Source organism: Tigriopus californicus, chromosome 3 (genome assembly GCF_007210705.1).
Source record: "Tigriopus californicus strain San Diego chromosome 3, Tcal_SD_v2.1, whole genome shotgun sequence".
Classification (NCBI taxonomy): Eukaryota; Metazoa; Arthropoda; class Copepoda; order Harpacticoida; family Harpacticidae; genus Tigriopus; species Tigriopus californicus.
This window is the reverse complement of record NC_081442.1, coordinates 2,546,607-2,560,569: the sequence shown is the minus strand read 5'-3', so window position 1 is coordinate 2,560,569 and position 13,963 is coordinate 2,546,607. Positions and strand designations below refer to the sequence as shown.

Below are 13,963 nucleotides of genomic sequence, written 5' to 3'. Positions count from 1 at the left end.
CTTAATCACTGAGATACAAGGTTTTAAGACGTGCCTTGGGACTTAAGGCACACCCGGTGTACCGCCGACTTGAGCTCGACTTGAGGTCTCTTGCCCAATGGTATCAAACTGTTTGTGGATAAGCTAGAAGTGGGCCAATCCATGAATTTGCAGGCTTCATGACTCTGATGATGGCCTCAAACCTGATCAGCCAAGGTAGCAAGGATCCGTAACTTTTGAGGGTCAAAGATGTCGCTGATCTGAGGTAGCCCCTCGGTCTTGCTAATCAACTTGTCCGTTTTTTACTAGGCACTTGTGTGAATGTGTGATGAGACAACTCTTAAAAAATAGCAATTCGTAGCTTTAGCTACCTAAATACAATATCGAATATGGGAATGCTAAGGCATTGTTATGACGTGTGCCAAGGTAAAGGAGGGAAAACCAGCGGAAGAATGAACTTGCTTCAGGCTCATGAACCAAAGAAGGAACTCTGTTTATTTTTCTCTTATGACTGCTGGGGAGAATCATGGATGGATTACGGATGAGAAGATAACATGCCTCTACATCTCTCTTTATAAAAAAAGAGAAACTTCCCGGGGAATAATTGGTAACATGAAAATAAAGGTCAAACACGCCTTCGTACTTGTCTTGGGCTTCATTGCTGACACATAGCAAGCAGTTTCTTTCCACTCTCGTGCACTCACATTCATAACGCACCTAAGGCAACGCCGAACGGCGAATTGCAACAGTCATGATGGAAACACAGTTTTTAGACATTGTCAAGACGGTAAAAGCTTTTCTGTTAAGTCGTGGAAAGTGTGGCGGCTTTGGAAGTTTGATGCACTCATATTCAAGCCAAAGAAAGATTCTCTTGCTTGACAATTGCACTGACTCCGGTCTTCAGTGCAATGGGAAATTGATTGAGAAAATGCATACACTAAAGTAGCAAACGCCAACAAGATTTAAAAAACCAAGAACTCCCTCAGAATAGTAAAAAGCAACCACAATTTTCAACCCTGACTTTCTTGTTCATAATATGCTAGATGAAAAGAGCAAAAAAATTGCAATTTCTGTGAGCCTGAAGTTTCCTCAGCTGTCATGAGATAAATGAAAAATTAAAGGCCATTCTGAAGTTGAAAAAGGAACGAGTAATTCTTTTTAGTTTTTTGTCGTTACAATTACACCATTTAAAATGTAAAATAATTACAATTCCCATGTCGAAAAAGTAAAAAATTACTGTAATTTCGCTACTAATGCCTGCATAAGCTTTGTGACTAACCTCAAACCAATGACCAACGAGGCAGTGTGTAAAGACCTTGTTGAAAATAATGTACTTCATTAATGGCAACAATTTCCGACGGTACTCGCCTTGAGTGACGGCTGCACCTCAAGCCGATTGGATTTTCACCCGGATTTGGTTTCTTTGACCAGCCACTCAAGACCAAACTGTCATTTGATTTTGACCTTGGCTAGCAATGGATACATATCGAGAATCCAGGCAAACCCAACTATTCATTCCACAAGGCCGCAGGGGGCTTAGCGGCTGAGACCGCTGATGAATAGGGAGATGGTCCAATTGGTCACCAATTGCCGGAGTGATGGGAAGCTCGTTCGCAGTCCATATTCCCTAGAAGCCCTGACCCAATAGGTTTATTATCAGAAATCGTGTCACTAAAACCAATGTTTTCAAACCAACTTCTACACCAAAAGCCATCGTATTGCTACAAGAAAGTATGTTCACTTTGTGATGTGAAATAATGTCGTGGGGCAATATTTTGGATATTTTCCATGGTTGGAAAATCTGGAGTATATGAAGGATTTCCCTTTATCGTATCTCGTTATCTATGCCCAACAAGCAAGGCCAACAAATAAGTCTGGCTGATTTTCTTTTTGATAGATATTTAGGCATCAATCATTTCTTCCTTCAAATTCATCTCCGTAAGTCATTATTTATATTTGGATCGATGATTACACCCAACATAGTTTGATTAAGTTGTTTGTGAAAATCACAATTTTGACTCAGAAAAAAAATGTATTGATTTTAATGAGGGCCCTTATTTGCAACGTCGTACGGGCCAAAGAAAACGCTAAGAGGCACGGTAGATTGCTAAATAAAAGGGTCTTGCCTTGCCTGAATGCTATTCCTTTCTTGACAATATGTGACCGGGTCACTAATTATAAATCAGATTTCGATAGACTCAAAACAAAAACAACACAAACGCATTAATTCAAAAAAGAGGAATCGGCCAATCAGCCCCTTATTTGTTGTGGGCTGTTTGCTCATGACTTTGTAAAAGACAAAACTAGCCCATGGGCTACGTACACCCAAATTTGCTTTGCCTTCACTTTGACATGCTTCCGAACAACTAGCTTTCGGTAATATTTCCACTGAACATTGGCAATAATGTTGTTGATTAACGACCATCCTTATTAGCAAAAGATAATGACGAGGAAAGTTTACTTCTAATCCTGACTGCTATTAGCAGCTCTTTTGTATTTAAACATAATGAGATACGAAACGCAAGCTTTTAACCCTAGTCCATCTTGACTCTCCTACACGGTCACATTCCTTATACAGTAAACCGATTTAATGGCTACAATATTGCTTTGAATGGGATTATGATCATATGGATCAAGCAAGGTTTCTTCATGCCCACTTAAATAATGTAAGGAATTGTGTCCAACGTCAATTTGCTTCGAAAATATAGAACAGACTTGAAACGACTGACAGTATTACTTTTACTAACAATCACACTTAGAGTTACGTAGAGCTAAAATAGTTTCGAGCAAATTTTCATAGAGGTTAACCATTATATGGCGAAATACATGAAATATAAGAATTATTGTTCATTGTATATATTTTCTGAATTAAGTAACAAGGTAAAATGATGTGTGGAGATCAGTTCACTTCTAGATAAGTTCCAATATCAGACAAAGGGAACAAATCTAATAGCAAAAGGTTATTCAGTGTTGCGACAATATTGATTTGAATGTTTTCTGAGCAATGAGTCATTTGTTGTTACTAAATTCATGGACACGTATTAGTTCCAATTGCCATAACAAGGTTGTCTATTAAGATTTGTACTGCGATATCTGTCGTTGGAAGGGGGCTGGGAATAGTAACTGCCGCACCATTTGCAACAATAAAACATGCTGATATCGCCCGTGCGGTATTGATATGGTAGTACTTTCAGAGAAGAAACAGCTGGAGGCTGGAAACACTATTACTTAGATGAAGTAATCCTTGTGTTGATGGTGTCCAACTGGATTGCAAATTGTCACGGGCTTGGTTAGCATTTTGAACACTGCAGCACCTGCTACGATTCCTCCAACTCCAAGAGCAACAATAAAGGGATCTGAAATGAAGCGTTTTTGGCATTTTGAGTCATTCTAATTTAAGAGAGTGCTTAGGAATTATAACACTATTAACAGAACAAAAATAATGAACTCGCGCCAATTTTTGACACAAATTGCTTAAGTCAAAAGGGAACAAGGAAAGCGAGATTGAATAGTAAATCAGATTAGCGAAGCCGCATGTATTGGAAACGCAAGAATATTGCACATTAATGTGATACGGCTTCTTTTTCCATATATATTTTTCCTCGTCATTCTAATGTTTACGAAAATTATATTAAGGAAAGTAGAGCGTTCGTAAAGCTGTTCAAGTAGCGTAAAGTATTCGTGCTCTGAGCCGGTGCTTTTCGATGATGAATTCGGATGATTGTTGTTATGCTCGAGTTAAAAAAGCCATTAACATTGAAAATTTATTGGAGATTCAATCGGGTGTTTTGGGTCTTCTGAAAGTCTCTTTGTACGGTTAAATTCTGAAATAGGTTGCTTTTACTCACAGATGTTACAAGTCCATCTTGTCTTTCGTATGGATTTGCTTGATAGAACCCTGTCGGTTGGCAAATTTCAGATTCTGTTGTTTGTGATGCAACAAGTTCCTCATTCCCTGTATCACGACAGAACATGTCTACACGCATTTGCGTACGTCCAATCTATCTTACTTACCATGAACATCTTGCAACATTTTGGGCACGGAGGAACTTCGTAGCATAATCAAAGCAATACACCTAAAATGGAGCAAAACAACCCAATCTATCGTAGTCCAACCATCTGCGAAAGGATACAAATTACTCAAAGACTTGTAAAAATCGCGACTCTAAGTATGACTACTCACCTCTTTGGATGATCCTTGAGGACTAACGAATTTCGTAAGTACATCCTTTGGTTCTAGTTTCATGTACCTTCTATCCTTCTAGTTTTGTTTTTTTTTGGCTCAAATGACTTCAAATATTCCTTGAGTGAAGCATGCGTTAACCTGTGTGCCTCGGTATTACACGCAGAGAGTTCAAACTCTCATTTTCATCGCACTTCCTATCTCTGGCGCCAGAAAGTTTAGAGCGGCAGGTGATCGGAGATTTGCCATCTTGAGCAGCGTTTGAGCCAGAATGCCGAAAGTGCTTTTCTTTCTTTGCTTAACACGTTCAAACATCACCTTTTCATTGCAACTTTGCCTCAAAAAAGGTAGGACCTCATTTTTCTTTTATTCTCTCTCGGTACTTTACGTGCATGCCGAAACCCAAATGAAAGGGAAGGGAATCCAATCTTTAAATGTTCTAATTCACTTATGCATTTCATTTTCAAACCGAATTTTTGTGTGTTGGGAAAAGTAACATGTTGATATTTAACTGTAATATCCTGTTGACGGATGATGTCAGGTTAAAAAAAATCGATGACATTCTGCTTGATATTGTTAAGATCTCACAACGTAATCGTACACTACAACCCATCACTGGGAACTTGATTGGGTTATCAGGGGCCAACTTCTCATTATCCAATCCGAGTATAGTACGGTTAGAGCCGTCTTTGAAATATCCAAAGGAGCGAATTATGGGGCTTGACGTTTGCCTTATACCAATGGGGATAAAATTAAACAACCACGGGAGGTTGCGACTAGGGGCATCAACTTTACATTTTCAATGGCCACTGGCATTGCTGGGGAATGTCTAAACCCGTTAGTTAGCCTCAAAAGGTAACCCTGATTTTTTTTTCTGTCAACCAAGGTTGCTTTTTGCTCAAGCTGAACTTTCTTGCGTTTTTGAGGGAATAGGCGGGTACTTCCCAACGTTTTATTGCAACCTTAACATTGAAATTGATTCGGTCTCATCACTAGTGCCAAGACATAAATAATACAGCAACTACTGATGGAACAAACAAGGAAACCAAATTTCCAAATTTCGAAAGGATTTCAAACAAACAGAAACAAGAAAATATAATTTCAAATAAGCTGCCTAAAAAAGCAGACAAATCGAAAAAGGGAGCTGAAGAAAGAGTTAAAAACTCTAGAGTTTATAAACCAGTAACCAGTTTTTTGTGCTACATTCATCAAAATTATTTAAACGAATACCTCTGCGTGCCCCAATATGCCAACAATGAGTGGAACGCAATTTTCTATGCAAAACAAGCCCCTCATCCATCGGCCTGGCAAGGTTAGTGTCTAACAGTGTTGGGGAACCTGACCATGGAGGTGATGTCCGGACACAAGTTGTCCTTTCAGTGCAAATGCTAAAACCTTATTGGGCTTGCGCGCGACATTCCTTTGGAGTATTGGCGGTCACGCACCTTTGCTTCGGCTCGCCGGCCAGATGACATCAATGATGAGAGCTGACAAAAGATCTGTTCAATCTGGGCCCATCCTCTTCTCTGCAATAACCAAGAATATTCATCACTTACCTTTACCTATACTGTGTCCTGTAATGTCTGCTCTCACTCTCTTTCACTTTTTCATGTGTATTGAACCATTCTCGTCTCTCTCTCATCTTCACTTATTGGTCAACTGTTTTATTAATTTTTACCATTTTTGACAGTTTCTTTCATTCACTTAACACTCTGTTAATGTTTATACCTCATCTTTTCTTTATATTTTCTACGCCATGACATGACTAAAGTCGCAGATAAGCTATTATTATTATTATTATTATCTTTTTATTTTATTATTATTATTATTCATTATTACATTATGCCTTTCGCTTCAAAAACTGTATTGATATCAATTGGGTGCTCAGTTTCATTGCGATGCACTCCAACACATTAAGTTGGTAAAGGGGTAATGTTCTCTCTATTGGGAATCCCTTTTTGAATGATGATGATGAAATTCAAGGGTTATCGGAAGTTCCTCAATCAAGGAATACAGGTGTTGTCTCAAAAACAAGGTACAGCTACAAAATCGCAGAAGATAAGGACCAAATAAAAAAGTTGTTACAGCAAAAACTCTTGCTTCAGATTATTACTTAGACGTTGTATTGCTCTTAATTTAATTCATTAAATTAGATTTTTATCTTGAACTGTCAGTTACCTATTCCAACCACCAAAAGGAACACGAGCAGAGCAAATATGCTTGCAACCAAGCTGCCGTAGCCTGGCGCAGCTGTCTAGGCGCCCCCCAGAGGTCCTTGCAACTGAAAGGTTAGGTTGGGTAAGGTTAGGTTAAAAATATAATATATGCTATTAGATAGATAGATTAATGTTAGTTGCTGTTCAAAATCTGTTGTCTAGGTCTGGATATCCCTCAAGCTAGGGCAAGATGTAAATAAATAGCCAAAATATATGTCCCTCACTGGATGTGAGTGAATTTCAGGGTTCCCGATTTATACCAATACTTATTATAAGCACTTGACGTACAAACTGCTTTCAACCTGCTTAACTCTAACATTTGTGATGCTTTTGATTTTCTAGAGCTAACAGATCACCGGTAGCTCTTAAAACAATTTTCACCATAAGAGAAAGGGACCAAGAGAAAAATCGTCTAATCAGAAGAAGGAGAGTCAGTTGATCTTTGCTGATCTATTTTTATTAAGTATCTTTGGTATTGAGGATTTCGTTCAAGGAACTACTATTTCATATGCAAGTTTTAGGGCATTTGAGCATAAAATAGCCGACAATTCACACCTTATTCATGTGCAGGCCCATTTGGTAAGAGTTAGAGATGGGTGATATATGCAAGATTATTCCCGAAAATATGCCAGAAAAATATGCCAAAACTTTTGAAATGGCAAAACAATGCATTTTCATTTTTGCCTGATTTTTCCAGTTTTAATTTTCGGATATTTCTCATTGCATCTTAGTAACAAGTGTTAAACGTAAATAGTAATTTCTGTTCCAAAAGTAAGCTACTATAAGGAATGTTCCGTCCACCAGCCAGGGGTGAAAGGTCCTTGACTTATTGAATTCCGTGGTGAACGGAAACATGGAACTCCTGACCCAAGCACTAGGTAAAAATACCTTGATAGCTCTCAAAGATGGAGAGCACCTAGTACAAGGGCTTAAATTTCTTAGACCTATCTTAAGGCCTCCGGTATAACCCTAATCAGGGCATACGAGCAATAGTTCGAGCTTCCTTTATCAGGGCCTCAAACAATCATCAATGACTAAGGATACAGATCGCTAGTTACTCTACTCCTCAATTGGTCCCAGATCAATCTCGGTTGCTATGCATACCTGGGCCAATCTTCAAGGCTAACTATCCTGCAAAATGTGGTCACTATCCTATCTACTGGGTATCTATCAAACGATGCTGATCTCTACACTTGGAGGTCTAAACACCTGATTCTTGCCAAATCAAAGATGAACTTCGATTGCAGTTCCAATCTACTTTATTCAATTGCTCTACATGAAAATGACACTCTACCAATCAGCTGTCTTGCTCGGGTAATGAAAGAGGGGGTAAGTTGCTTGGCCATTGAAGAGGGAAAACATGCATGGATAGAAACTGGTTTGATCCTACTTTTTGATGGAGGGTAGTCTTGCGTCCAATGCAGATCCCACGGCGATGACGTCGGTTCGATGGGATTGAGGTCCGAATCGAATTGACGGAGTATAACTCAGAAGTTGCACCTGTATTCAGCTCCAGAGACTTTTCAAACTCGTCTATATAAACTGGCTCACTGAAGTTATTGGCTGTGCACTTCCCCCCAGGTCCTCTGACTCTGCCACGGCTTCCTGGGGTCCCGTCTCCAATGCGTTGACTTTCACTTGCTCTGGATTTTCAAAGAATCCGACTTGATTTTCCAGCACGTTAGCACAATTGTCCTTCGTTCACCAAAGAGTTAGAGCTTTCACCGATCTGGAGAGGTTCCTTTCACTTCGGGTGTTAACACATAACCCTAGATTTCTGGCTTGAGCACAAAGATGTGAGTTATCTCCTCGAGATCCAAATGTGCCTCTGCTCTCTCGAGCGCCAAATATGTGACTGTCTGTTGATCAACTTCCCTTGGCAATGTTGGCTTCCGGCCTTCTTCCCATAGGAGGCTTAAAAGGGTTGTTCCCCAGGGCCCTTGGTGGGACGGCGACGGGTTTCTTCGGTAAAACTGTTGCACCTCGCATGACATCTGACCGCAAGCAAGGGATTTTCACATACAATCGTCCGGGTTTGACCTCCTTTCCGTTCAGGCTAGCCAATTGGGCAATCAAGGGTTTCTTGGATTGGCGACAATGGATTGTGTCTGCCTCTTTCTGTAAGGTGTGGGATGTGGGTTCAACATTCTGACCACCAGTGGGTCTAGACCGGCAAAGGGTTGACATTGGGGCCGAACTACGTCCCAACGGGTACAATTCAGGAAAGATTCAGGTCGTCTTTTGGCCGTCAGGGGCCGACAGTTTGGTTAAACATCGATTTTTGGAGGATGAGAATTTGCTTATTCTAGATTTTCTTCCCCCCTCTCAAATAATCACGGGAATGTCGTATTTGGGGACCGAGGATTTTTCGCCAATTACGTCCAGTCAATTTCTGAAGAATTGATTCCTCGAGAGTGTCTTTAAAATAGATGTCTTGGAATAAAATTGGGCATTTGCGATTTCTAATCTTCTCTCGTGGGGCCAAAAGGGACTCTATGCCGGGACAATACTGTTGCTACACACTTGTAAGCGCATGCTCTTCTCTGTATATTCAGCCATGTTTTCTCACGAATCAAGGGCAGTCTACTACTTACCAAATAGACCAACATTTGTTTTTCTTTTGTAGGTCATACCAAACTCGTATTCTTGATCTCGTTAGACTTGATTTGAGCGTTACATGGTGACCATGACATTTCTTGCCTACAACCCACAGAGACCAGTCTTTCGTACCTGACTTGCCAATGATGTTCTTCATGGCAAAGATGTTCTCACCCGCCAATGATGTTCTTCATGGCAAAAGATGTTTCACACCGCCAATGGTGTTCCTTGTGGATTCCAGGCTCCCACCTGAATTTGATATTCCTCGTGGACAATATTTTCTCACCCGCCAATGATGTTTCTTGTGGATTAGAGAGATGTAGATGTTTCATGGACAAGATTTTCTCATGATGTTGATGCGTTGGGAAAGATTTTCTCATATAGCAAGATGTTCCTTGTGGAATAGCTAATTCTTTTACGAGGGTTTCCTACTCCTGGGTGTGGAAGACTAGAGAAGAGGCGAGTAAGAGGATTGAGGGCAAATCTGACTATTGACTCTGATGATGGCCTCAAACCTGATCCAGCCAAGGTAGCAAGGATCCGTAACTTTTGAGGGTCAAAGAATGTCGCTGATCTGAGGTAGCCCCTCGGTCTTGCTAATCAACTTGTCCGTTTTTTACTAGGCACTTGTGAAATGTGGTGATGAGACAACTCTTAAAAAATAGCAATTCGTAGCTTTAGCTACCTAAATACAATATCGAATATGGGAATGCTAAGGCATTGTTATGACGTGTGCCAAGGTAAAGGAGGGAAAACCAGCGAAGAATGAACTTGCTTCAGCTCATGAACCAAAGAAGGAACTCTGTTTATTTTTCTCTTATGACTGCTGGGGAGAATCATGGATGGATTACGGATGAGAAGATAACATGCCTCTACATCTCTCTTTATAAAAAAAGAGAAACTTCCCCGGGGAATAATTGGTAACATGAAAATAAAGGTCAAACACGCCTTCGTACTTGTCTTGGGCTTCATTGCTGACACATAGCAAGCAGTTTCTTCCACTCTCGTGCACTCACATTCATAACGCACCTAAGGCAACCGCCGAACGGCGAATTGCAACAGTCATGATGGAAACACAGTTTTAGACATTGTCAAGACGGTAAAGCTTTTCTGTTAAGTCGTGGAAATGTGGCGGCTTTGGAAGTTTGATGCATCATATTCAAGCCAAAGAAAGATTCTCTTTGCTTGACAATTGCACTGACTCCGGTCTTCAGTGCAATGGAAATTGATTGAGAAAATGCATACACTAAAGTAGCAAACGCAACAAGATTTAAAACCAAGAACTCCCTCAGAATAGTAAAAAGCAACCACAATTTTCAACCCTGACTTTCATTGTTCATAATATGCTAGATGAAAAGAGCAAAAAATTGCAATTTCTGTTGAGCCTGAAGTTTCCTCAGCTGTCATGAGATAAATGAAAAATTAAAGGCCATTCTGCAAGTTGAAAAAGGAACGAGTAATTCTTTTAGTTTTTTGGTCGTTACAATTACACCATTTTAAAATGTAAAATAATTACAATTCCCATGTCGAAAAAAGTAACAAATTACTGTAATTTCGCTACTAATGCCCTGCATAAGCTTGTGACTAACCTCAAACCAATGACCAACGAGGCAGTGTGTAAAGACCTTGTTGAAAAATATGTACTTCATTAATGGGCAACATTTCCGAGGTACTCGCCTTGAGTGACGGGCTGCACCTCAAGCCGATGGATTTTCACCCGGATTTGGTTTCTTTGACCAGCCACTCAAGACCAAACTGTCATTTGATTTTGACCTGGTAGCAATGGATACATATCGAGAATCCAGGCAAACCCCAACTATTCATTCCACCAAGGCCGCAGGGGGCTTAGCGCTGAGACCGCTGATGAATAGGGAGATGGTCCAATTGGTCACCAATTGCCGGAGTGATGGGAAGCTCGTTCGCAGTCCATATTCCCTAGAAGCCCTGACCCAATAGGTTTATTATCAGAAATCGTGTCACCTAAAACCAATGTTTTCAAACCAACTCTACACAAAAGCCATCGTATTGCTACAAAGAAAGTATGTTCACTTTGTGATGTGAAATAATGTCGTGGGGCAATATTTTGGATATTTTCCATGGTTGGAAAATCTGGAGTATATGAAGGATTTCCCTTTATCGTATCTCGTTATCTATGCCCAACAGGCAAGGCCAACAAATAAGTCTGGCTGATTTTCTCTCTGATAGATATTTAGGCATCAATCATTTCTTCCTTCAAATTCATCTCCGTAAGTCATTATTTATATTTGGATCGATGATTACACCCAAACATAGTTTGATTAAGTTGTTTGTGAAAATCACAATTTTGACTCAGAAAAAAAATGTTGATTTTTAATGAGGGCCCTTATTTGCAACGTCGTACGGGCCAAAGAAAACGCTAAGAGGCACGGTAGATTGCTAAATAAAAGGGTCTTGCTCTTGCCTTGAATGCTATTTCCTTTCTTGACAATATGTGACCGCGGTCACTAATTATAAATCAGATTTCGATAGACTCAAAAAAAAAACAAAGCAGAGGAATCGGCCAATCAGCCCCTTATTTGTTGGGCTGTTTGCTCATGACTTGTAAAAGCAAAACTAGCCCATGGGCTACGTACACCCAAATTTGCTTTGCCTTCACTTTGACATGCTTCCGACAACTAGCTTTCGGTAATATTTCCACTGAATTAGCAATAATGTTGTGATTAACGACCATCCTTATTAGCAAAAGATAATGACGAGGAAAGTTTACTTCTAATCCTGACTGCTATTAGCAGCTCTTTTGTATTTAACAAATGAGTACGAAAACGCAAGCTTTTAACCCTGGATCCATCTTGACTCTCCTACACGGTCACATTCCTTATACAGTAAACCGATTTAATTGGCTACAATATTGCTTTGAATGGGATTATGATCATATGGATCAAGCAAGGTTTCTTCATGCCCACTTTAAATAACGTAAGGAATGTGTGTCCAACGTCAATTTGCTTCGAAAATATAGAACAGACTTGAAAAACGAACAATTATTACTACAACAATCACACTTAGAGTTACGTAGAGCTAAAATAGTTTCCGAGCAAATTTTCATAGAGGTTAACCATATAATGGCGAATACATGAAATATAAGAAATTATTGTTCATTGTATATATTTTCTGAATTAAGTAACAAGGTAAAATGATGTGTGGAGATCAGTTCACTTCTAGATAAGTTCCAATATCAGACAAAGGGAACAAATCTAATAGCAAAAGGTTATTCAGTGTTGCGACAATATTGATTTGATGTTTTCTGAGCAATGAGTCATGTTGTTACTAAATTCATGGACACGTATTGTTTCCAATTGCCATAACAAGTTGTCTATTAAGATTTGTACTGCGATATCTGTCGTTGGAAGGGGCCTGGGAATAGGAACTGCCGCACCATTTGCAAGACAAAGAACATGCTGATATCGCCCGTGCGGTATTGATATTGGTAGTACTTGTCAGAGAAGACAGGCTGGAGGACAAACTGGAAACACTATTACTAGATGAAGTAATCCTTGTGTTGATGGTGTCCAACTGGGATTGCAAATTGTCACGGGCTTGGTTAGCATTTTGAACCACTGCAGCACCTGCTACGATCCCTCCAACTCCAAGAGCAACCAATAAAGGGATCTGAAATGAAGCGTTTTTGGCATTTTGAGTCATTCTAATTTAAGAGAGTGCTTAGGAATTATAACACTATTAACAGCAAAAATAATGAACTCGGCCAATTTTGACACAATTGCTTAAGTCAAAAGGGAACAAGGAAAGCGAGATTGAAATAGTAAATCAGATTAGCGAAGCCGCATGTATTGGAAACGCAAGAATATTGCACCATTAATGTGATACGGCTTCTTTTTCCATATATATTTTTCCTCGTCATTCTAATGTTTACGAAAAATTATATTAAGGAAAGTAGAGCGTTCGTAAAAGCTGTTCAAGTAGCGTAAAGTATTCGTGCTCTGAGCGGTGCTTTTCGATGATGAATTCGGATGATTGTTGTTATGCTCGAGTTAAAAAGCCATTAACATTGAAATTTATTGGAGATTCAATCGGGTGTTTTGGGTCTTCTGAAAGTCTCTTTGTACGTTAAATTCTGAAAATAGGTTGCTTTACTCACAGATGTTACAAGTCCATCTTGTCTTTCGTATGGATTTGCTTGATAGAACCCTTGTCGGTTGGCAAATTCAGATTCTGTTGTTTGTGATGCCACAAGTTCCTCAATCCCTGTATCACAGACAGAACATGTGACACGCATTTGCGTACGTCCAATCTATCTTACTTACCTTGAACATCTTGCAACATTTTGGGCACGGAAGGAACTTCGTAGGCATAATCAAAAGCCAATACACCTCCAAAATGGAGCAAACAACCCAATCCTAATCGTAGTCCAACCATCTGCGAAGGATACAAATTACTCAAAGACTTGTAAAAAATCGGACTCTAAGTATGACTACTCACCTCTTTGGATGATCCTTGAGGACTAACGAATTTCGAGTACATCCTTTGGTTCTAGTTCATGTACCTTCTACCTTCTAGTTTTGTTTTTTTTTGGCTCAAATGACTTCAAATATCCTTGAGTGAAGCATGCGTTAACCTGGTGTGCTCGTTTTTACGCCAAGAGAGTTCAAACTCTCATTTTCATCGCACTCCTATCTCTGGCGCCAGAAAGTTTAGAGCGGCAGGTGATCGGAGATTTGCCATCTTGAGCACCGTTTGAGCCAGAATGCGAAAGTGCTTTTCTTTCTTTGCTTAACACGTTCCAAACATCACCTTTTCATTGCAACTTTGCCCTCCAAGAAGGTAGGACCTCATTTTTCTTTTATCTCTCCGGTACTTTACAGTGCATGCCGAAACCCAAATGAAAGGGAAGGAAGTCCAATCTTTAAATGTCTAATTCACTTATGCATTCATTTTCAAACCGAATTTTTGTGTGTTGGGAAAAGTAACATGTTGATATTTAACTGTAATATCC

At 39.7% G+C, this 13,963-nt stretch overlaps 1 protein-coding gene across 1 annotated transcript; it reads right to left on the bottom strand.

The window, feature by feature from the left end:
• Positions 1 to 12,116: 12,116 nt before the first annotated feature.
• On the bottom strand, positions 12,117 to 13,841 carry LOC131877893 (uncharacterized). Its single transcript, XM_059223721.1, has 4 exons — positions 13,450 to 13,841; positions 13,275 to 13,386; positions 13,109 to 13,215; positions 12,117 to 12,621 (listed from the first exon to the last, which is right to left on the bottom strand). The coding sequence occupies exons 1-4, from the start codon at positions 13,489 to 13,491 to the stop codon at positions 12,286 to 12,288; spliced, it is 597 nt and encodes a 198-aa protein (XP_059079704.1). The 5' UTR covers positions 13,492 to 13,841; the 3' UTR covers positions 12,117 to 12,285.
• Positions 13,842 to 13,963: the final 122 nt, after the last annotated feature.